This window comes from Vanacampus margaritifer, chromosome 2 (assembly GCF_051991255.1).
Source record: "Vanacampus margaritifer isolate UIUO_Vmar chromosome 2, RoL_Vmar_1.0, whole genome shotgun sequence".
Taxonomy (NCBI): domain Eukaryota; kingdom Metazoa; phylum Chordata; class Actinopteri; order Syngnathiformes; family Syngnathidae; genus Vanacampus; species Vanacampus margaritifer.
In genome coordinates this window covers 39,810,272-39,835,798 of record NC_135433.1, presented here as the reverse complement: position 1 = coordinate 39,835,798, position 25,527 = coordinate 39,810,272, and the positions used below count along the sequence as shown (strand labels likewise).

General features: G+C 39.3%; 2 protein-coding genes across 3 annotated transcripts in view; one reads left to right on the top strand and one right to left on the bottom strand.

The window, feature by feature from the left end:
• Nucleotides 1–1,441, top strand: part of LOC144044370 (G-protein coupled receptor 35) — a 41,763-nt gene extending 40,322 nt beyond the window's left edge. Inside the window, exon 2 of the mRNA XM_077558727.1 lies at nt 296–1,441. Coding sequence (XP_077414853.1) covers nt 302–1,189 — 888 coding nt within the window. The 5' untranslated portion in view covers nt 296–301 and the 3' untranslated portion in view covers nt 1,190–1,441. The remainder of the gene's footprint in view (nt 1–295) is intronic.
• A 345-nt stretch (nt 1,442–1,786) lies between these two features.
• LOC144043765 (semaphorin-6B-like) overlaps nt 1,787–25,527 on the bottom strand; it is a 50,071-nt gene continuing 26,330 nt past the window's right edge. Inside the window, exons 1-13 of one of the 2 annotated variants that reach the window (XM_077557726.1) lie at nt 23,268–23,383; nt 23,052–23,150; nt 22,878–22,968; nt 22,577–22,696; nt 20,916–21,004; nt 20,596–20,813; nt 18,936–19,067; nt 18,707–18,856; nt 18,390–18,566; nt 16,306–16,446; nt 15,047–15,124; nt 13,864–13,925; nt 1,787–8,929 (exon numbers count right to left, since the gene is read on the bottom strand). In XM_077557726.1, coding sequence (XP_077413852.1) covers nt 7,944–8,929; nt 13,864–13,925; nt 15,047–15,124; nt 16,306–16,446; nt 18,390–18,566; nt 18,707–18,856; nt 18,936–19,067; nt 20,596–20,813; nt 20,916–21,004; nt 22,577–22,696; nt 22,878–22,968; nt 23,052–23,150; nt 23,268–23,354 — 2,430 coding nt within the window. In that variant the 5' untranslated portion in view covers nt 23,355–23,383 and the 3' untranslated portion in view covers nt 1,787–7,943. Of the gene's footprint in view, nt 8,930–13,863; nt 13,926–15,046; nt 15,125–16,305; nt 16,447–18,389; nt 18,567–18,706; nt 18,857–18,935; nt 19,068–20,595; nt 20,814–20,915; nt 21,005–22,576; nt 22,697–22,877; nt 22,969–23,051; nt 23,151–23,267; nt 23,384–25,527 lie in introns of those variants that run through there. The other variant, XM_077557725.1, reaches the window with a different exon arrangement.

Below are 25,527 nucleotides of genomic sequence, written 5' to 3'. Positions count from 1 at the left end.
ACATTTGTTAAATTGGAGGCTAAATGCTAAAAAAAAATAGCATCTTTATGCTAAATATGCTATGTTTTTAGCATTTAGCACACAACATAGCATTTCTATGCCAAAGATAATATGTTTTTTAGCATTTAGTCTCCAATTTAACAATACATTGGAAATGAACCAAACCAAGTATTTGTTCTTTGACACTTTCTGCCACCTCCAACATTTTAATCATATAACTTAATCTGACCACGTTTTTTGGTTTGTTCCATGTCACTTCCACTTCCCTTCACTTATTTTCTTCACTGTTTTGCAGTCAAACATGTGCAGCATGGCCAATGCCACCTGTAATGTGGACACCATCCTGGGCTTGGGTTACAGCCTTGTGTTTGTCCTGGGCTTTCTTGTCAATACTGCGGCCCTGCGTGCTTTCATCATGCGACGGGATGCCTGGACAGACACCCACATCTACATGTTCAACCTGGTTCTAGCTGACTCGGCCCTGATCATCTGCATTCCCTTTCGGATCTACCATTCTTTCTTCTGCCTGGACAAGACTCTGTTGTGCACCTTTCTTATTTACATCCATTTCATCAACATGTACTCTAGCATCCTGACCACGGCAGCCATCAGCATCCACCGCTACTTTGCTGTAAGGTTCCCTTTGCGGGTGAGGTCATGGAGAAGGAAGAAGGAGGCGGCCTTTGCTGTGTGCGTACTCATTTGGGTAGCGCTACTGACCGTCGCTGCCGTATTCCGAGAGGAGAATTATCCCCACAAACTGTGGACATGCTTTGAAAGATGTAAAAATCAACCCTTACATTTCAATTTTATCGCCATTCTGCTCTTTTGTGGCCTCCTCGTTCCTCTTTTGATCGTAATGTTTTGTTCAAGTCAGATTATCGGCATTGTGTTAAAGACAGACGGCGAGTCATCGCCGCTGCAAAGAAGCATTGTTGGCATAGTAACAGCAAACATGGTCGTGTTCATTGTCTGCTACACACCAATCCATGTTGGCTTTCTTGTAAACTATTTCTACCGTCCACCTGCATACTGGGAGTCAGTTTACATCCCTGCTCATGCATATTTGCGTGTGTCTGAGTGGATTTCCTCCACAAACTGCTGCTTGGATTCAATTAGTTATTATTTCTTATTGAAAAGGTTGTCTCCATCAGTCAGTGAGTCACGAAGAGTTGAGCAGCATGAATGACAGAATCGGTTGCAGTTTAAAAGTTTGGTGGGTTTGTTGCCCGTAATTAAGACCAGAAGTACAGTTGTTGTAAGAGTTTTTGGCCTTCATACACCATAACAATGGATTTGGGTTAATGGCATCAGTGTGATGTGGCTTTAATTTAAGATGCTTCACAAAAATATGGTATTTTCCATTTAGGAATTGTCGTCATTTGACTTCTAAACCTAACAAAATCTTTCCATGATTAAATGTTTGTTTTTTTGGACTCACTCTCTCTTGGACTTATTGTTATCCAATATCTGTGCGCAAATGCATCCTGTCACAAAATATTTTTGTGCAGTCAATTAATTCATCAGCCCCCAAGGGAAGTCCTGTCTGACGTTTCTGCAGTAAGGCCTAATGTGCTCAGACAGCATCTAGCCCCCTCTTGTGTTTAACAAAGTAACTGTAGGAAATCTACTGCCTCGTAACTGATGTGTTTTTGTCATTTAGATAAGAGAAAAATGATGACTACTATCATAACATTTGTTTTAAAATGTCAAGATCTACAAATAGAATCCTGGTATACACTATACATGTAGGCCACGTGCACATTCAGCACAAAATGCAACATAATAGCGGTAAATGATATATTTACATTTAATAGCAGTACTCCAAAGATTGATGGTTATGATCACAGAAGTATTTTCGCAACTGCAAAAACTCCGAAGGCAGGCAAATGGCTCAGTTCTGGTTGAGATCAGGCCCGCATCGCTATTCTAATAACAGGAAAGGGCTGAAGTCAGCATTCAGCCAAAGTCACATAAATACTTTACATACATCTTATTCACAGCATTGGCACAGAAGGAAACAAAAAAATACAAATAAACCCCTCCCACTTCAGTTTTTCTCTGTCTTGGGAAAGAACCATCTGCCCCCAAACCAAACAGTGTACCTACAAGGTTATTATTTACATTATTTACAAATGTTACAGCTGTGGAATTGCAACAAAAAAAAGCCATTGTGCTTATCTATTACTGCACAGCATAAAGCCAATAAAATAAAATAAAAAGTTCTCCCGGGATGGGATGCTGACAAATATATTCAAAATCCTTCAACATGGCATTTGACTGGCACACCGTGTGACAACCACTAGAAGAAAAAAAAAAAAACGGATGACAAATATGGCACAAAAAGAGAAGATGCCCCCACAGTCCGTCCATTTACATTTCATATCCACAGTTTGTGTCATGTTCATATCACGAGTATAATCATAAAGCGTATCCACAAAGTGTCTGTATACATATTTACAGTACAATACAGCTGCTATCGTACGACTTTTAACCACCGTTGCTTGCATCACTGCAGATGCACGTCAACAGTACAAGCCCCACATGAAACAGAAAAAAACATTCAGCACGTAATGTTCAAAAGGCATATATCTCACATAGCATACTGCAATAAGTACAATTTTAGTCAACAGTGGTTGCACCGCTGGCTAAAATGGTCATCATGGCACTTAAACACAAGTTTTTTTGCTTTTGTAAACAGGCATCAGTAAAACACTCTTAAGAAGAGGATTTTGGCACACAAGAAATGAAGACACCGGCAAATTGAGTGTGTTGCTGAAAATATACAGTCGACTAATATCATCACTCCTCCTGTCATGAGGTTAACAGCAAAAAAAAAAGAAGTTAATAAATAAAGGGAACACCTGACTGACACATCCCAGAGCTCACTGAATGATTACATAATGTCATTTGTTGACAACAAAATGGCGTAACTCCCGATTATGAACCGTCTGAAAGCTGGATTCAGAATCCTACTCAAAATCAAAAATGGAAAAATATCATCACCAGTTGAGTAAATTTCCTCCAGACAACCCAAAATGTGGCTCAGTAGTGTTTATGTCTGGGCATGTTCCTGATGAGATGACAGAAGATTTCCTTTTGGGATTTCTTGACCAGGTTCATGTAAGTTCCTGGACAGTCTGTGGCGAGACGTGGACGTAACGTATTTACTGTACATTCTGTCTGTACGTTACCGTACATTATGTCCCGTACGTTTCGTTGGCCCCCTTCCACTTTTACTGTTGTGCTGGCCTATCAGCTGCCATCTACTTCTGTGGGCTGCAGATGCTGCTTCATGCGCCCACTAGTGGTGAAAAAAAAAAGCACCACCTGTAAACCTACCCTTGAACTCTCTCCTTGCCAACTGTGCCGTTCACGCAACAGCAGTTGAAATTGATTGACAATCCTAATTTCTTCTCGATACCCGAGAATTTTGACGGACAAGGAGTGATACTGAGATGATTTTGTGTTCCCTTTGTTTTTTTTGTGTGCAGTGTATTTTAGTAGTAACGGCCTCTTAACTCCTTCACTGCCATAAATTTATTTGAACTATTTCTATTAGCTTAACGCTTTTGCTAACAAGAGTAAGAAAACATAGAACTTTTTTTTAATTGTACATTTAGAACAGATGTAAAATTTGTGATTAATCGTGAGTTAACTAGGGAAGTCATGTGATTAATAGTAATCTTTTTTCTTTAAAAAAAAGAAAAGATTAAAAATTAGGGGCGTCAGGCAATTAATATTAGTAATCGTAATTAATCGCATGACTTCACTAGTTAACTCATGATTAATCACAATTTTTACATCTGTTCAAAATGTAATTTTTTTTCTCTTTCTCCAAGTTTTCATATCTTAACAAAAGTAAAAAAAATGTTAAACTAATAGAAATAGTTCAAATGATTTTTAGACGTCTATAGCCATTAATGGCAGTGAATGAGTTAAGGAAGGTTCCAGTAAAATAAATGAAAATCTTACGATTCAATCCAAAAGGAATTGCCGACTTTATTTTTATTTATTTTTTAACTATGGCTGAATTGCAGCTTTGGCGTACTTATTAAAACAGGCAGGTGAGTACTTTTATTTTACATTCAGAGCAATAATGACATGACTTTGCATTCAAGCTCTAACTGAACCTTACTATGTACAGGTACATATAAACCACATTATTGGCGCACACACCAAGGCCACCCGCTGTAAGTCGGCTTTAAAAAAACATTCTTATTCCAGCTTTTGCTTATCTCGTCTTCATCTTTTTTTCTTTTTTTTTTTTTTTTACACAGCATCCGTCTCAATGCTGTACTGATATAAGTGCTGACTTTCACGGGACTCGACACTTTGATGTTATGGAATTTATGGCCCCATTTGCCTGCTGGGGGCATTTCCATTACCCCTTCTGGCATTGGAGTTTCCATCACTGCCTCTGTAACTGTCACTTTGTTCTGCATCACGTCTGCGAGACCTTGACCCTCTGTGGGCTTCCCGGGGAAATTCGTACCCATTAAGTGCTGGATCGTGTTCAGTAATGTGGCATGAATGAATATGTGATTTGTGGGGGGAAAAAAGACAAGGCATTCCCAGTTACATCGGTTACACATTTGTCCTAGTCTGGCGTTCTGCTCAGTACACTGTTTTGGTGCAAACCTTTCCGGACACCCTTGTGGAATTATTAGTCATTAAGTAGTACATGGAGCGGAGGGGGGATGAAAAGAGCAATGGGCGAGTCAGATGCCGACAACATCATTACACAGAGCATGCGGCTGGCAGGAATAGTGCTGACATTTCAGTCCTGCTCTCCTCTCTTCCAAGAGTTATGATCCTGCATCGCTATGAGGCAGGGCGGACTACTGTAGGCATTCAACACACATGCCGCCCTGCCCGTATGCATCCAACACTAAATAACCACAGTCACCACTTAAATGTATAAGTGCAGCAAAAGAGGAAGCAGATGCAGCTTCTCCTTTGGCTTTCTGTTTATAGTCAATGACAACTTCAGTTTTTGACTTCTGATGAGACACCGAAAGCTTGACATGTTCAGGCAAGGTGTACTTTGCAAAATTCCCCATTGTAAGTCATGCCAACAGGTGGAGGGCAATGGATGCAGTCATACCGATTAGATACGGGCATCGATGATCGGTAATAAACAACCCAAAGTTGAGCTGCATTGGCGTCTATGACACGACTCTTTCAGGCAACATTATTCTGATAGATACGACACAGACATCAACAAATGAGTTCAGAACATCCAGAAATTGTCCCCTCCCTTGAAAAAAAATGAAGTACTTAAGTATAAATTGGACAAAAGAATTGGGACGACTGACCATTAGCTCATTCACTGCCATTCACTGCCATTGACAGCAATAGACGTCAAAAATTTATTTGAACTCTTTCTATTAGTTTAACATTTTTTTTCCATTTTTGTTACCAAGAGTATGAAAGCCTAGATTTTTTTTGTACATTTAGAACAGATAGAAAAATTTGTGATTAATCGTGAGTTAACTAGTGAAGACATGCAATTAATTCCGATTATAAATTTTTTATCGCCTGTGCCCCTAATTTTTAATAATTTTTTCTTTTAATTAAAAAAATAATACTAATAATATTTTTTTTTTTTTAAGAAAAGATTAAGATTGCCCCTATTTTTTTAATAATATTTTCTTTTAATTAAAAATAAATAAAAATAATAATCTTTTTTTTTTTTAAGAAAAGATGAATAAAAATTAGGGGCATCAGGCGATTACAATTTTTAATCGTAATTAATCGCATGACTGCACTAGTTAACTCACGATTAATAACAGATGTTATAGATGTTCTAATACAATTAAAAAAATACTAGGTATTCATACTCTTGTTAACAAAAGTGGGAAAAATGTTAAATTAGTAGAAATAGTTAAAATTAATTTTTGACGTCTATAGCCGTCGATGGCAGTGAATGAGTTAATAAAGGAACTGAAAATGTAGAGTGTTGCCATGTTAATCTAATCCGCCCAGGGCTTCACAATCAATATAGCTTGAATCGGTGGTGACTCGATTACAGATGTGAATTGGCCATTAAAAACAAATGTGGAATTAGAATTTTCAGATTGGATTCAGAACAGGCCATGGTATTGTTGCGTCTCTCACTTCTAAGTATGTGTGACGTATGCCTGTGGGAGTGGCACATGCAAATTGTACCGCCTTCGAGCCGGATACCCGGAATTGTTTGTATGAATATTGGAATATTTAGCCGGCTAATGAGCATTACATTCATTTACAGTCAGTCAATCAGTCTTCACTACTGGCATCTCATCTCACGCCGTCACAACAGTAACGTGTCTGGCCACTTCAGAGATGACAGCTTAGTTTACGTAGTGCTAGCTAGCTGGTATAACAATCCAGATGGATCTACTGGACCATAGCAAGAAAAACAGCATGGATTCCACCATTGGCCAGGATATGACAAGGGAACCTGGAAGTTGAAGTAAACTCTTCTAAACAAAAAAAGAACTGTGTACTGTGAAGTGTTTTTTGGGAAAAGTACAATAAGAAACAAATGTGAGTATTTGCTTGTTAATGTGATCATGAATGGCAAGAGCAGATTTTTGGTGCCAGAATTTGTCAGAATTTTTTCCATCCTCCGATTAGTATTTACAGCAAAACTGAAAAGCAGACTGTTAAAGCCAAGTTCTGCAAACATTAATTCATTTAATAATCAGCATCTCTGTTGAAGATGGAAGCTCCGGACTATAAATCGCACTAGGTCAAAAATACCTAATTAGGTAGAAAAAATACATAAGTTGCACTGGGGTATAAGTAAAAAAATTTGTGGGTAATTTATTTTAAAAATTACTTCAAGAATCTTTATTGTCATTATGCAAGCGTAACGACATTTATTATTATTATTTTTAAACAAATTACTTGACCAAAAACAAACATTATGTCATCTTTGAAGGCAAGTTATAACATTAATAAAATAATAGAGAACAGGCTGCATAGGTTCACTACTTGCAGCTTGTAGTCTGTAGAATATGATTTTCTTTTGGGGGGGGGGGGGGCATTTGTGTTCAGTCGTTCTCAGTTGTCTTTGCAAGCTAACGTTTATTGTTTTAATAGTCAATTGTTAAGCAGTAGGAGATATCGGTGCGTAACTCTAGAGTGCCCTCTTGTGGCTGTCTGTGAAATGATATAACCCCCCCTCCACCTCCGGGTTAATTTTGTCATGTATAAGTTGTTTTGGAGTATAAGTCTCAGGAACAGCCAACCTATGAAACAAAAGTGTGACTTCTAATCCGGAAAATACGATTAATGTTACATACTTTTGTAATGCTATGAGATGAATATTGTTTGTGAACTGCGCTGGATAACATACGTGGCACAATTATGTGCTTTTATATTGCATTTTTGTCTCACATTGATAGTTTCTATAATTGCGATGTGATAGTGGTGGTATTAAGAGATGGATTGAATTCCCAAGTACCCAATGTGTTTCCAGGAATAACTTATCATGATGTGCATCCCAAGACTTTTGTCCATTTAGTATAACTGAGGCAACCAGCATCCCAGTTTTGTTAGCTTGCTTCCCTTGCATGCACTGAGAGCAGCCTCTTAGTGCCTTTCTTTCTTTCTTTCTCTTTCTTTCTTTCTTTCTTGTGCCCTCTGCCTGCAGACTTGGAGAGTGTTTGGCAGGCGAGGAGGCAGCTCTGCAATGCAGACACAGCAACAGCAACAACCTCCATCCGTTTGGCCAATTAGTGCCAGCCAGTAAAAGATTGGCAGGCGGAGTAGCCAGTCATAACTCGAGCCTCGCCATTGGGGAAGAGGGGCTCGCCTGAGACAGAGGGCTTGAATGACGATGAACAAAAAAAAGATCCAGAGACGAGAGGGTATGTGTGTGTGTGTGGGGGGGGGGGGGGGGGGGTGAGGCTGAAGGAAAAGGTGCCCACGCAGGCCCTTTATTTCCTCATTGGTCACTGGCCAGCCTGAGTCCTGTCATTGCAGTTCTTCTTACTCATCAGCTGGCTGAGGTCCACCAGCTCTCCCAGCTCCCCTCGCTCCAAAGCCCCCCTCAGGAGGGCCCTGGTGAGAGCGGGGGTGTGCTGTTGGGACATGTACGTCTGAACGCTGGGGGCAGCCATTGAGGGAGGGGGCAAGGCGACGGGCACCATGGCGTGGCTGCTGAGGATGTAGCCTTCCGGGGCCGGCCAGCGCAAAGGCAGAGGCTCGCCGCACTCGGCCGGCGCGCTGGGCGCCGAGACCACCCGCCGACGCTCAGGCGAGTCCTGGGGCGTCATGGGGTACACGTATTCCCCTGCGGACTTCCTCAAGGGGGCTTTGGGCGTCCCCTTTACTCCTTTCTCCTGCCTGCTCAAGCAGACGTAGTGCTGTCGGGGGGTGTCATTCCCCCGGCACTCGCCGCCGTGCCGGCTGCCTCCCCCTTGCTGGAACAGTCTGGTGGTCAGATAAACTGAGGGGGGCATTCGACAGGGGGAGCCCAGACCCACGGATCCGCCCCCCAAGTAGGTCTGGCTGGTGTCCCATCCTCCGGAGTTGGAGTCAGACAGGCGCAGGCCTCTTCGTTTCTGCTGGGGCGTGTGCTCCGGGGTGGGGAGGAAACCGGGGTCAAGCTCCCCGGATTTGACCCAGCCGTTGGGCATCACAAAGAGGGTCTCCCCGCTCTGAGTGCAGGTGCGCTCTCCGCCTCCCTGCCGCGTCACGCTGAGCACGGAGCCTCCCATTCCGCCGGCGTTACTTAATAGGCCTCTTTCACGCCGCTGGATGGACGACTGGGTGGTGTTGCCATGGCGACGGTTGCTGGGCTTGTGGGCCATGATCCAGCAGACGGCGAGGCCCGAGAGCGCCGCCCCGATGGTGAACGCCGACACTGCAGAAGCCACAAGGAGATTGAGGGAGACGAGACTCTCGGGTTCAATGAGAAGACTCTGCTGCAGGATACCTAAAGAAGGAGAAGCGGTTCTTAGGATGATAAATACACAGTAAATAAAATAAAAATAATTTTAAAAAAAAATGGCACAAAAAAAACTCATTAACCGAGTTTTTGAGTCTCCAGCTGTTGCTTGGTCGATGTTGGCTTCGTGTTGTGGGCCAAAATTTCAGTTCTGAGCAAACTTCAGAGACAGCGGGCCCCACATACTCACAATGGCCGATTACTTGTTACTGTATTGTACTCTATTTTTCAGGATTATACATGTTCAAATAAATTGTTTTTCAAATACATTTAAAAATATATATTTTTTAAAATGTTGGAGGAGTAGGCAATCCCTTTTTTTATGGAAAACGCATATTGGAGGTTATCCCTATTTCTTCAAGAATTTTAGGGGAATAGAGACTGGTCTGGACTGAAAATAGCAGAAAGCTGCATATTAATTGTCGATAAGTATATATTAAAAAACAAATTACCTCACTCAAACCCAAAATGTAAACCAAAATACGTTTTTAATACTTTGCACTCCCAAAAATATATTTATTAGTTTTTTTTCATACTAGAGCATACAGAAGGCTATGATACAGCTTCTGACATGAAGACTTTGTTTAAAGCAATGGTAGTTATTACAAAAATGGCCAGCAGGTGGCAGCAGAGTATAAGATATCAGCCAGGACAATGTTGCAACAAGCTCTTTTCCTCTGTTTTCAACAGATTTGTGAATAATGATACAAATATACTTTTTTTTCCCCTGATGAAAGAAGAGACTAATCTTTCTTTTTGTAGGTTCCATGTTTTTATAGCAATAGAACAGAATATTCTGTGGGCCATGAGCAAAGGGGGTTGCTTCAGTGAAAATGGCTGAAGTGAATTAATGACATTTCAGAAAATTTATTGGATAAATACTGTTTGAGTAAATGCATACAAAAGTCAAGGTCCCACTTTATAGTCAAATACTGATGATCTTATCCCAATGTACTAAAAAATGTACTTACTCATTGTGAAATCTGGGATTGATCCGAGTTTCACACATAGCTGATATACTATTGCTGCGACACTGATTGGGAATCATTAGCATCGTGAATATTGTGAGAAACAACTGCTAGTCACAATATTAACTCATTCACTGCCATTGACGGCTTTAGACGTCAAAAATGATTTTGAACTATTTCTATTAGTTTAACATTTCTTTCCACTTTTGCTAACAAGAGTATGAAAACCTAGAAAAAAAATATTGTAAATTTAGAACAGATATAAAATTTGTGATTAATCGTTAGCTAACAAGTGAAGTCATGTGATTGATTAATTAATTAATCGCCTGACGGGCCTAATTAAAAAAATATATATAATAAATAAGGGCCGCTTAATCGTAATTAATGGCATGATAATTTTATATCTGTTATAAATGTACAATAAAAAAATCGAGGTTTTCATTAAAAAAAACTAAATGAAATGAACTAATAGAAATAGTTCACATGAATTTTTGACGTCTATAGTCGTCAATGCCAGTGAATAAGTTAAGTATGGCGACACTATATTGCATATTTTAAATCATACAGATCTTCTTTTTTTTATGTATTGCAGAATTTGTGATGATCATTTTTTTTCCACATGGAGGAACAAGTGTGTAAAAAGACAAAGAATGTCCAAAGTTTGGGATTATTTCACACTTGTTAAAAGAAACTAAGATGGGATGTGCATTTTGCAAAGCACAATTGCCTTAAGTTACAAAAGTGCACTTCTTTGGTAAAGTGTTGGTAAATGTAATATAGCTTACCACTGCTAGTTAGAACGAATTGTAATCCGTCCACCGGTGGTCGATGATATACAAAGTTGTCGGTGCACTTTCAAGAGCTTTATTAAACAAAGCTAAAAAATAATAATAATAAAAAACACTGCTGCTTGCCACAAGTTACAATGCATCCCTCAACACAGATTGGCTAACGGTTAGCTGCACTCTCATTCGCTGACTCCGATCTTCCTCAACAGGCTAGCTAGGCCCTCCTTTTAAAGTCACATCTATTCAGTCAGCAATAGGGACAGACAGTAGAGTACTGTAGAAAGTGATAGTGGCGACCCCAAGTGGATGAAATAATAATAGCACCTCACATGCATAGTTTTGCTATTATAAGCATGAAGATTTAAAAGATACATAAATACTAAATCAAGACCAATAAACAATGGATTCCCCATTTGTCATTTTGAAGTCACCAGTGCTGCTACCGGCATTTAGTTCCCACTCAGTGACGATGTTGAAATGTTGTTGTACGCCCCGCTGCATGTGAGCCTGAACCCGACAAGCGATAGAAAATAAATGGATGAGAATACCAAGCTACGAGTCTGTAATGTGTACACAGGGAAACATTTTTCTTCTCATTGTGTAGCCGCTGAGCTTTAATTTACCAAAATAAATCAATACCTCTACTCCAAACTGCCGTTCGTTTTCATCGTAGAACTATTAGGAGAGATGATTTATATTACACAATAGCTTCTCTCCAGCGCGGCCTTGAGACTCGGCCGGCTCAAAAAGGTTGGAAGAATCCTGCACTTGTCATCAAGGACTCAGACCAATGCAGCACACAGACTCCTATTTTTCTTCTCCCCACTCCTCATTCTTTCCATTGTGCAGCTTAGTCAGAGATTCTCTCCATACAACATACCATGACTTCAGTGTTTCCACCCAGCTCTAATTACTCCCATCTGCACCAACTGCAGTCAACGCTTGTCTCTCGCTCAGGAGTCGCTGTGCTATCAGTTTCACAGAGGGGGAAATGCTGAAGCCCACGTATCAGATTGAGATCAAATGAATGCGCTGAAAGCGTGACAGAAACTCCTTTAAACCTTAAAAGTTTTCACTAAATCACCCACAAAAAAAGGGGAAATGCTTAATCCTGTATAAAAGGGTTTCTAGTATCCAAAGCTGGATGAGAATCTCTCTCTCTCTCACTCCGGCCCTGCTGCCGTTACAATGACATGCGAGTCCCTCAACCGAAGTAAAAGCAGTCTCCTATTTTAAATTCAATCCCTCTTTCAGATTCAGAAAGGAAAGAGCAAAAGATTTGCATGTCGTCAGGCTTCGCATTGATGTTGTTCCTCCTTGTGCAGTCTTGTGTCGGCGGCTACATCTCTTTCACGTCCTCCCTAATTAAACTGTCACAGTGGGACACTTCTGACCCAAAGCAAGTCAGACTGAACTAAAAAACAAAGCAAAACAAGCAAACATAAAAACCCCAATCCCAGCTGAACACACCAATCAGCCCTGACAAAGACGTCACAAACATCAACTGGTGTTGAGGTTGAATAAAACTATCTGAGCAGAGAGTGAAAGTTGTATAATACATGACATTACATTAAGCATGTAATGAATGTCATGAATAGTTTCTTGCTGCACCAAAAAAACGAGACAAGCATGCAGTGGAAGGATGCAATGAGTGATTGAGCCACTAGGTGGAGAGACTTCCATTCGCCGCCTTGAGCATGTTGGCCCGTTGCTGGGATACGTCAGTGAATTTGCCATAATGAATGTGGCACATGTGCCCTGCAAGACAATGCAAGTCAATGGACTGAATATTGTAAAGCGCCGTACTACAAAGTGCGCAAAGTTAATGCCTCACATTCACCCATACAAATAAATGTTTACTCCTTATTATGCCATAGATAAGCAGCAAACCAACGTATGTATTTTTCAAATGTCATGAGTGTTTAATGCTACCAATATACTGTCTGTATACATCGGAAATACATTATAAAATATTTAATCAACGCGGATTTTTCTGAATATACGACACTATCATTTGGGTCAGTATCACTAATACAACTATAAAGTGCCTTTGGTGTCCTCATCAGAATCACCTTAAATGGAAGCTAAGACAGTGGCTAATTGGAGAATTAACTTTCACATTTATTTTTCATAACTTTCATCATATGTGTGTAGTTTCTTGTTGACATACACAATGTCATAGTGAAATATCAAATGATATAAAAAAATCTTTCAGAAATTCTAAATATATCTAGTAAACAGGGCAAGCTTGCTAACCGAATCATATTGTGAAGTGAAGGTCCAGCATATACTCATAAAATACTCACATTCACCAAAAATGTCAACACTGTCAGAAAGCCAAGGTTATTATAAACAATGAAAATTAACAAAATAACGACAACTAAAATTGAAAAAAAGCGCGCTTTTAGAAAAATAACTACATTTTCTACTACAGCAAAAAATGTCTCTTTTTTGTCTTTGTCAATTTATTTCATTTAGCGTTCAGGTTTTATTTTAAATGTATTTATTTTGGTATTACTATATGGCAGTACAGATGAAAGAAGGTCAAACAGCCATAGTAGTTTCTTGCACTAGATAAATACTTCATATATTAAAAAAAAAAACTAATACTAAAACTAATAAAAAATTAAATGAAACATACTTGAAAAAAAAAAAACACCAAATCTGCTATAATAAAATTACAAGTAACTACATTTAAAAAACAAAAGTCAAAATGAAATAAATACTAACTATAATGTAATACCCAAAACTATTGTAACCTTGCAGCAAGCTCAAATTTGTTGTTTGTTTGCATGTACTGTACATTATTTACTTGCAGTTAATTCATAGAAAAGTGTGAGAGCTTGACCAATACTTCAAACACACTAACATCGACTTACTACAATGAATATGAAGTTCATTTAAAAAGGCACCTAATGGTGAAATGGATTTGTTTACATTTAACTTATTTTGATCAATTGTTTGGATATCCATCAATTTGACAACTAACACTGGCTATCACTGAAGAAAATCTGTTCCCCACTGCTTTCTTAGCCCTTTATATTTGGCAAACCAACGCACTATATGAGAAAAGTTAGCTAAGCAAACAACGATCAAAGAAGTTACTTCAGGGCAATTTAGTTTCGTTTACAAGCACAAGCAAAGCGGTCACGTTGCTGCCACGTACCATCACAGTCTCCTAAATGGGAGGTGGTGTTTCCATATTCTACATCTTGTTGAAAAGGAAGCCTGTAATCACAGAAAAATCACACATGGATACATTTGAGCCCAGGAATCTTCTGCATTTCACAAGTGGGATCACAGAATCCCTGCACTGTCCTGTACAATCAGTCACGTCACATTTGGTTGCAGAATGCTAAAACAAACATGATACCATGATGCATCGATACCTCTTTGTACATCTGGTTTAAATTGCGATATTTGGGGCGAATAATCAATGAAACAGCTTTCCCCACATATTGATAGGTCACTCGCTGTAATAGGATATGCTGTTGATGCTTGTATTGATTTTCTCCTCAGCTCGCTGACCAGAAGGAGGTCAGGTGTCACGGTCAGCTAAGCATGTGATGACAGAAGAGTTTTCAGAACAAAATTATTTGTGCGGTTTTTGTTTTTGCTACTAGTGCTGATAACTGTTGAAAAAAAAAAATAAAATAAATAAAATATATATATATATTTTTTTTTTTGGGGGGGGGGGATAAACAGGTTTAAACAAGCAAAGTTTAAAACAAAAAAACAACAAAACGTAAATGAATTTAAAAGTACAATGACTTAAACTTCTCTTGCAGGTTTTTTATAACAAGGAGCACAATATGTGGTGTAGTTTCACCAAAAGTTAATGCTAATCAAAATTTATGTTTTTGTTGTGCAGTGGGAGAACTTGATTTATGCACTACTAAATATTTTTAATCAAAATTCATGTTTTTGTTGTGCTGTGAGAGCACTTCATTAAAGCACTTCCCAAGTAGATACATTTACTCTTCACATAATTCTTCATTTTTCTCTTCTGAAATGTGTCGGACTCAACTAATCTTCCCAGGAAAATTTACTATTATAGCCTATTTGCAAAAATGATATTATCAATAATGTCATACTTGTAGTCTTTTGTTTAATCAGCGTTTCATCACAGCAGTGGATTGCCTTTTTTTTTTTTAATACAGCAAAATGTACCTTTTAGTGTAAAACCAAAAACCACATACTTTGTAAATAACATGAAAATATCCTCACTAATCTTTACCCTATATTGAGTAGCATACATATAATTTACAGCATACACAGCCTGTACTGATCAACAGGCCTGTACTGTATATCAAAATATGTTATTTTGCATTCATGTGCGATGTCCTCACCTGGTTCCTGGTCTAAGGAAAGAGCAGGTGCTGCCTCTTGTCCAGCCACAGTATGGGTCCCTGGAGGCAAGGCAACTCCTGCGTGCAAACACATAATCAAAAATGTTATAGAGGCGATCCCATTCTGCTTACTCCCCGTGGAAAGTGATGGAAAATGGACCAAAACTGCGAGAGCTGCAAACATGACTATAAAGTGAACAATGTAGCAGCAGTTCATCTGCTTGGCTACACCGTTCTCAAATGTCAAATATGACCCAATTGATTTAAAGGTCAGAATAGGCACGCGTGATTTATTTGCCATATTTGTTATGTGAGAAGTTGAGCAATCGTTGTTTTCTTATTTTGTCGTTATTTATTTACATATTGAAGCCAAATACATTGCTAGTGTGGGAATTAGATTCACAAAATGTTCTGTATCCAATCTTGGTATTTGTCATGAATCTGGAAAATTTTTTGGACACGATCCATCTGGATTTTATTTATTTATTTTGGCATTGATTTGCAATAAAAAATTGAAGATGAGAGCAAGCACTGTATGTTGATTTCAACTCAGCTCACTTTGAAGCTAGCAACATTTTGCACTCAAAACTTTGTCGTTAAGTCCACTCGCCTATTGCTTACTCATGATAGGAAACATTACAGATGGGCTAACGAATAGTATCAATGTGACGGTGTTATATTGCTTTCAGCAATAGATATTTGAACGCAAACGCTGCAGCAACACCAGCAGACATTAAATGTAACAATGCTCAAATATATTCTTTATCCTCTGTGTAAAACAACCAATATTATTGCACGGAACTTGACTGAAACGCTTTATTTTGTTTGTCGGCAAAACTATATTGTACTGCCACCTGGTGGTCAAGTCACACTCATCAGAAGGAGCCACAATGAATTAATTGTGATGCACATACTGTTGAATTATTTACATTCTATTTAATTATGTTATTACTATATGTTTTGTTAAGTACAATATTACAGAGTGCTAGTATTTTCTTTATTAAAAAACAAGAAAACAAGTATTTGTTGTTTTATTTAGGGGATCTGGAACAGATTAATGACATTTCCATTCATTTCAGTGGGGACAGATGTTTTGAGTTATCAGCATAGGCACGGAACTAATTAAACTCAAATCTCAAGGGCAACTAAGCGACATGGTTGACACAACATCAGAATTATAATATTCACTGAACTGCCACAACATTAGGTACATCCACAGTCTAATGAGATCCCAAACCAAGTTAACTAGTGCTGCTTACTTCATGCAACGGGAATACAGGTGGCAACGGGATGTGGGCACGCGGACCAGGCAGGACGGGAAGGCCAGCAGTAGGGTGTGGCTGGTGCGGTCCAATGTCAAAGACAAAAGCTGGCGAGCCTGATGCGAGTCCTCACCACATCTATACAGAGACAAACATGAGAGCGATGAAAGCATGGATCACATGCTAAGTTGGATGCTAAAGCAAATCATGTGCGTCTACTAGTGGTAGAACGCATTTTTTGGTACTAGCCTATAAAACAATGACAGTTGAATGGAATACTTTTTTTTAGTGTTATGACTAAGGGTGTCGAATTGTTGCATTAATTTTGAGTTAATTTAGTTCCTTTAACGCCACTAATCTTTTTTAACACTTGATTAATGACCGCCCCTTACTTGGAAAGCCTGTACTGGGGGAATTCCAGTTGAAACGCAGCAGACGCGTCCACGTCAAAATTTAGCAGTAATAAATTTAACTCATTCACGCCCAGCCATTTTCACTGAAGCAACCCCCTTCGCTATTGGCTGCTTTACTGGATTTTGAAGTCCCGCAGAATATTGTGTTCTATTGCTTTAAAAACATGGACCCTACCAAAAGAAATATTAGAGTCTCTTCTTTCATCAGGAAAAAATGTATTTGTATCTGTTTCCGTTTTGCAGTCATTAGCATTAAAATATAGCCAAGTTTCAACATTATTTACAAATCTGTTTAAAACACTAGAGGAAATAGTTTTTTTGCAACATGGCCCTCTTATACTCTGCTGCCACCTGCTGGCCGTTTTTTGTAATACCTACCATTGCTTTAAGTGACCTCTTCAGGTCAGAGGTTGTATGAAAGTCTTCTGTATAAATACGTTTTTGGGACCATGGCAATATTTAAACTAGAACGTTTTTATACATTTTTGGGAGCAAATGAGTTAATAATAATGCATATATTTGTAGAGATTTGTTGTGTGGGGTCAAGTTGTATTTTAGAATTTTAAAAATGTGCAAAATTTCACGTTACTTCATGTTAAAGATTAGAAAGCTCTTAATATAAAAAGAAAAATGCACTAAGCTGTCATCAACGTCTTACATATGCCATCTAGTGGCAGAAAAATGACCTCAACCTAAATCAATATCACACTCGTTTTTCACAGTATAGTACAGTACAGTTAATTTTTTTTTTAATTTTAAGTCAATTTTGTGATTATTATGAAATTACTGTATCAATGACTAAAAAATGCAGCCGTATTTCTATTAGTTTAATATTTTTCTCCACTTTTATGTTAGCAAATGTATGAAAACTCAGAAAACCATAATGTTTTATTGTACATTTAGAACAGACATAAATTTGCAATTAATCGTGAGTTAACTATTGAAGTCATGTGATAAATTACAATTAAAAATGTAATCGCCTGACACCCCTAGTTATGACAATGTTGTAAAGCGACACCAGCGATGTTGGAATGATGTTAGCACTCAGTTGTTGTCCATGCATTATTGTACATAATGTTTTTTTGACAAAGATGGAGCTTCGCTTGGCGCATTTAAGACTATTGACGACCAGATTAGTCAGAGATAGCGGCTTGACGCGACAAGACAGAAGATGAGATGCCAAAAATACGGTTAGTCAAAAGTCTACTTCATGTTTCTTGCTAAAAACTGTATCAAAATTACAAAAGGACTTCATTGTAAAAAATAAAATAATATTTAACATAATGTTCCCAAATCCATTTTTAAAGATTAATTTCACAACAGTTGAACAAACTATTTTCCTTGACTTCCGATTTTAATAATAGTTTGCAACAATTATACATTTAAATGGGTTCACAATAATAACAGACCTGTGAATGAATCTATACTACAAACTACAACATGGCCCACAACAAAAAATTGAGTTTGAAACCCCCTAAATTGTATCAAAGTGCATGTCGGCTTGAAGTGGTAAATATAATGGTGCAGCAGAGAGTAGCAGATCTTATTAAGAAGTGTTGAAGCCTGTGTTTCCAAAATAGAAGCGATCCATGAGATGTGATGGAGCACCATGCCACCAGGCGTCATCGATCGGATATCAAGGGCAAAAATCTCTTTACTCCAACTCACCTCTCAGGAATGAAACCCTCTACCTCCTCCAAGAACACACTGCTGTGGGACATTGAATCCCCATTGGGAATCATCAGAAACTTGAGAATTGTCCCTCGGGTCGAGCCCAGGAACAAAACTGTGCGGTTCCTGTAGGGCCCGGCTTCAGTGTCCACCACCATAGCTGTCAGCTGGTACCTGCCAAGACATATCGACTGTGAAAACACATTTACTCTAAGCGGCTCAATAAAATCTATTTCCTTTCCCCGGTGCCATTTAAAGCTTAAATTTTTCACGACATAAAAGTCCTTTAACTAGAAAGCATTCTGTCACAGTACCGGCCCATAGTCTTGACCACCCAGGGTCTGTGCCCCAGCAATGGTACCGTCTCATCCATCAGAGGGTGTGTTTTCACAAAGTTTAACACCTCATCCGGTAGCGTGGTGGAGGAACTAAATCGCGATCCTTGGACTGCACATCCTCCAGGTCTGGCAAAATAAATGCAGGAAGAATATCTATTCGAGTCCTGTCTGCTTATGCGTACATAGTCTTGTTGCATAAGCATACCTGGGTTTCGGGACTGCCTCTTCTGGTACCGGTGTCCAAATGGACTCTGGGGATTTCTGTTCCTTGAAGCGTCCCTCGAAGGCGTGAGCGAGCTGCTGCATGTCAAACACGCACACGGCAGAACCGGGGATGCTGTCGGATAGAGGAAAGAATGCATAATAAGAGGTGGGAACAAGTAGTGCAGTGGTAGTCTATACATTTGGTAGTTGGGTCTTCGCTGGGTGACTGAATCCATCTCTTAATATCACTACCATCCTATATACATTGGGGTGACCAGAGCCTTGTGTCCCGAGCTGCGCGTTTCTGGCGCCACATTTGTTTTCATTTAAAGAAATGGCAAACACACTTTTGCATTGCATTTTATAAACAAGGTTTTGGAAAGAAAAAAAAGTTATTGCATTCAATGATTGATAGTTAAAGCAAAATAACTGTGCTCACTCACATTTGGCAGATAACTAGAGGTGCGTTCAATGAACACTCACGTGGTCTCAAAAATCTGTACAAATATTCATGCAGTGCACCGAACAACAATTACTAGTATGTGAGCAGTGATTGCATTTAGCGCTGTCAACAAAGATAGCATTTAGCATTAGCTAAAGTCATTGACTAGCGATTAAATTTGTTATAATAGATTTAGTGAGAATTTATTTTATATTTGATTTTCAGCTAAATTGGAGTGTTCCAGTTTTTAAAGAGGAAGTCAACCTTGAACATTTCTTGACAATATTTTATATGTGACCTCACTAGTGTAAACATGACGTTCTGATTAAAATTGCATTTGTGAAATATGAGTTATGAAGCAAAATCCAACCCTTTTTATCCATCTTAGGGGGCGGCCATTTTGCCACTTGCTGTCGACTGAAGATGACATCACAGTTGCTCAGGCAACAACCAATAAGAGCTCAGCTTCAGAAAACAGGTGAGCTGTGATTGGTTGTTACCTGAGCAACTGTGTCGAGATGTCATCTTCAGTCGACAGCAAGTGGCAAAATGGCCGCACCCTGAGATGGACAAAAACTGCTGCATAAGTCATATTCCACAAATGTAATATTAATCAGAATGTCATGTTCAGACTAGTGAGGTCACACATAACATATTATTGTCAAGAAATGTTGAAGGTTGACTTTCACTTTAAACATCAATGAATATACAGCGTTCCCTTGTTACTTTGTGGTTACTTTGGTTATTGCAGCTTCAGTCTCTTACAGGTTTTCATTTGTGATCATAACTTCATCTATTTCCGTTTTACCTCACTATTTCAAATTTTAGAGCTTGCATTAGTTGTTTAGGGCTCAGGTAATGACCAATCACAGCTCACCTGTCTTCTGAAGTTACCTGAGACCTGAGCAACTCTGATGTCATTTTTACTTGACAGTAAGTGGCAAAATGGCCGCCTGGATAAAAACTGCTGGATTTTGCTCATTAAGTCATATTCCACAAACCCAATATTAACTAGAATAACGTTTCTAGACTTGCAGGGCTGCGTAGAACACATTGTCAATCATTTTTTATTTTGAACATCTGGTCACCCGAACACAAGTATTTATGTGGTGTTCAGGATTTCTGCATCATGTAGGTTAGATTCTGCTTTTTGTTGAGTAGTATTGACGCTTCCCTTCCTGGTTGTCCATCTCTGTTGTTTGTGTGTGTGTCTTATTACCTGTTGGGAGGCGTGGAGAAGAGGCCCAAGATGACATCACGCCCTTGCATGCGGATGATGCCGCTTGTGGCGTGCAGGAGGTTGAAGTAGAAGTGCGAGTCTCCCGGGACGGAACAATTGAGACGAGCCTTCAGGAAGGTGGTCCACTGTTTCTCCAGGACGCGCTGAGAGCCGCCGAGGTCGGATTTACACACACGAGCCACGCGGGACACCATTACCTGGAAAAACATAGCAAAGCACAGTCCAGTTGGGAGATATTATTATAAATGGAGAGATGTTTTAATAATTCAACTGGGAAGATACAGGAATAGAGAAACCACCTTTTCTAGATGGTGAAACTCCATGGCCATTTCTCTGAAGAAGAAATAAATATGAGACCCCCACTCCATGGCGCTCACAAAGTATGGCTCTACATGGGAATATTAGCACAAAAAGACCAAATGAGGCAATCACAAGTTATGCCAACGGCGACGCTCCGCAGTCAGTCACATCAGGACATGCAGCTTCTGTCCACCGACCCGCTCATTGAATATTCATATCGTATTTAATTTATTAGCATGGACAAAAGAATGGATATTAGTCATCATTTATTCATCCAAACACTGGTCCAGATGTGACCTGCTGGAGACTTGTTTTCCCCACTATATAAAAACAGCCTTGATGGCATTATTAGGGCTGTGAACCCAAAGAGTCCAATAACCTCAATACAATCTGTCTCCTAACACCACTTATAAAAATAATATTATATTAAATTATAAAATGTAGTTACATTATCAGACAGCTAATTGGTCTACTGGTATTTTTTGTTCACTGATCAAAAAGATAATGAACTCAACAGAAGATCTGTGGTTTGCGTTCTAGTTCATCTCAAAGGTGATTGTTGGGGTTAACAGAATGAATGGACGTTGCGTTGTTCACTGGGACACAGTCATGCTGGAACAGGAAAAGAGCCTTCTTTAACTGTTCACACAAACATTCAATCGTCCATAAGATCTTGACAAAGAAAGAAAAAAAAAAAACGAAAAAAGAAAAAAAAACGATCTTGACAAGATGAATTAGGATTCTGATTACTGACACCTGACCTTGATTAGGATGTATCCATCTATCTATTGTATGTATGAATAAAATCTTTGATCATTTTTTTCCATTCTTATCCAATTTTGTGATAAATGACCCAATTACAAAAAATATAATATGGTCTGTTGCCAAGAGAGATCATCAGGTGTGTGGCAGGAAATTATCCAGTTTCACTTATGTGGTCTGAAAATGGTCATCATGGTTGAACCATAAAATATATGACAGAATATTCAGATTTATTTTGTAAATAGAGTATTTATCGGTTCTTTTGAGCAAACTTTTTTTTTTGGGGGGGGGGGGGGGTCAACTTCCACATAGAGCCTATGTATGACTTTTGATTTGTGTCATATTTGATACATCCGGTCACAATGGGGATGCGGATACTACCAGATTTTCTGTATTTGCAGTGGGGCTCACTCCCTAGTCACCTGTGGTTTGGTTTGGTGGTGTGCTGTGAGGTCAATCAAGGCTGGGTCTATTTGAAAGATTTATTAGAAGACATTTCTCTTTATCATAAATGTCTCGTCTGGTCAGAGCTGGACCGGCACAAAAAAATTGGCCATGGCATTTTGATTTAGACCCGCCGGCCCACCCTAGCCCGACTCCTGCCTAACATGTAGTTCTGCCACTGATGTTTATTGATTATCTTTCAGTTTGCTATCGGACTGGCAAAAAAATACATGTATAAGAATATAATAATTAAAAAGCACTGCATCGGCCCCAAAAGAGGCCGGCCCAAAGGGCCTCTTCCCCTAATGCCAGATGGCCAGTCCAGCCCTGCATCTAGTTCACTTTTACTTTATTCTAAACCTAAGCAAGGACAATGGCATGAGACACTTGGGAAAATATACTTTATGTGGCATGTCTAAGTGACAATTCTTGTGTTTCTGTTCCGATAAGGTACCTCGGAACCATTTGGAGTCGTGTTTGACCGTGCGGAGGGCGGGGCTGTCGCCGAGACTGCGATAGATCACAGCATCGATGGCCAGGAAGTCTGTCACGGTGCCAGTGAAAAAACTCCCATCTGAGAGCACGAGCAGAGAAAGATTAAGAAGACGAGGAAGGAGGAAGGTGATGGAGAGATTAGAACAAGGTCAGGAAGATTAAAACCAAACGAGCAATTCGGCAAGAGGCGCGACCATAAATCATCTGTGCAGGTAAACATTGTGATTGCGGCTTGTATGCTTAAAAAATCCAAATAATACCTGCAAATAAAGCCACATTGGCATGCCGTGGATCATACGGGCAGCGTGCCATCCCGCTCACAGGCTCGCCCACCATTTCGAGAGTATCTCTCTGCAACAGGAGGACAAGGACACATCTTCAGAACAAGCAGATAAACACACAAAGACCAGACGACAGATTCGATGGCTACTAACGGTGTAGTTTGCACACAGCGGGTTAAAGGCGTTTGTTCCGCACACAAACAGGCCTCCGTGCTGCTGGAGAAGAACCTTGACGAAATTACGACATTCTCCCTGCAGAAACAAACAAAAAAACAAAAACAAAGAACGTTGACTAGTGCAAACATTTTGTGACTAATAGCAGTACTTGAGTACTGATTTTTATTACGACTTTTTACGTTTACTCCTTACCACTGGCGTAGCTCCATTAAATGAGATTGGTCCACCCCAGGTGCCAAATGATTGACATAACACGGCACCGGTGCAGTGGCCCTGCATGTCTACAATGTAGTCCGCTAGCTTCCCCCCCCCCCCCCCCTCAATCAGACGCCTATAATTGTTTTGCCCCTCCTGCACAGTGGCTGGCGCTGTTTAGCACAAAATGTTTTAATCTACCTCACTAGGAGTCTGGAGAAGAAGAATCTCCTGTTTTTGGCAATGCCATGTTGGTTTCCTTATGAGACGTGAGTGACTGTTAAAAAAAAGTTTTAAGTTAAGATAGTTTGTTTTTCAAAAAGCTAACGTTGTTTTGCACAAGCTAAAAATAAATGCGTGAGTTGAATGGCGATCGAGGGAATGTGAAACAGGAAACGATCTTCCAAATTAAAAGCATTAATTTCAAAATAAGATATAATTAAACGTCATACAAAATAGCTTGAAGAATAATTAACACTAATATGCCCTAACGTTTTTAACCTAGATGTGGGTGATTAATAACATTATGTGGTTGTAAACAAAGTAGCGGTAGGAGTAACACATTTATATTTTTTTCATAGAGTATGTGGAAAATGAAACAAGGGGAGAAAATATGACTTGTTCCTTAAACAAATTAAATGAAACAAGTGTATACGTGCGAATTTCATTCATGTTAAACAATGATGTTATTTGTTCATAGATGTTAAATGTGTTGATTATATTGGAGATGGAACTAATTCTTAATTTGGGCCCAGTTAGACAAGGTCAGGATTAACCAATGGGGTATGTCTGGTACAAAACATGTTTTTAATCAATTGTCCCAAAGGTGATTGCCGCCTGCCTCAAGGGTGGTTGCTGCCCTTGTACATGAGATAAAATGTCACTTGTGACGATTTATAAACTGTAGTAAATGAGTTGATTCCTCGCTCCCACAGCCACCATATTGTGTGTTTATTTTCCCCGACACTACATTTGATAACATTTATCTGGCCTTTTTACTGGTTACTTTGTTGAAGTAGGCTTGTTACTTTTTTCAGTATCATTATATAAAAAAGACGGTAAAGTCAACAGCTGTTGAGATCTTGAATTATTGAAATTTTTGGGACTTAGCTATAAGGTTGGAAAAACCAGTGTTGATAGCATCGTAGAGGAACGTGACTAAGTGAGCTTTAACAACGATGATGCAACAGATTAGGAGAAGGACAGTACTCCCCACGATGGCTTTAGTTGGGAGAATAGTTTGATGCAGGCTACAAAAATAATTCATTTTGAATGCATTGTACCTTGCGATAACCTGATATTATGGCGTTCAAAAATTCTAACGCTAGTCTGAAAAAACACATATATTTTTTTAGTTGTTATGTTTGGTATTGTATATAAATGAGATTAAAAAACTGTTTTACTTATGCAGTTTTTTCCCCCCTGAAGCAAAGGATTTCAATCAGTTTTTTCCCCCTCTTCTACTTAGTACACAGTGTGAGTACGTCTGTCACCTCTGGTAGAAACGATGGTGGAGTGCAGAGAGCAAAGCTTAAAAAGAATCCTGAGAGGAAATAACACTCTCAGGCACACTCTGTAGCTGTCTTCCAGGTGGAGGGTTGTTGATGGAGCCAAAATTAATGAGACGACGAGGGAAGATGAAACTCGACACGTCTAACCTCTGTGATTTTACAACACTATTAAAAGACTTGAAGGCGCAGTGGAGCAAAATTAAACTTTCAACGTGTAGAATAAGATGGCTTGGAAAACGTGTGTACATTGGGGATCAAACCAGCCTTTTAACAGAGCGGCAACTATGATGCCACCTGTGCCAAGTCATGAGGATAAAGAAGATGGATTAATGAGAGTTGGAAGCAATGCAGTTTTCTCACACTCTTTGTACTATAAGCTAAACTAACAGACCAGTAAACGTATGCTCACTGGCACAACTTCATTAGATTCAGTGCAAGGTCCTTATCAGCATGAGAGGTGTTTCCAATACTTTCCTTATCTAGCTACATGAGATTGCCAAATCATTATAATGCAAGTGCAAACTGGCCAGAGTGTGTATACCTTCAACATTTTCCTTGCTGTGTAATATTTTTCTAATAACTACAACAAACACCATTCCAATAAGGTGCCTGAGGATGCAATACTAAATCATCCTGTGCTTCTGCGAAAAAGCCTTGCAGCTCATCTAATATAAGTCCGCACATTCATCCATTCTGAGATTCAGTTTTTTTTATTTCTCAGAATCCACACTCAAAACTACCCTCCC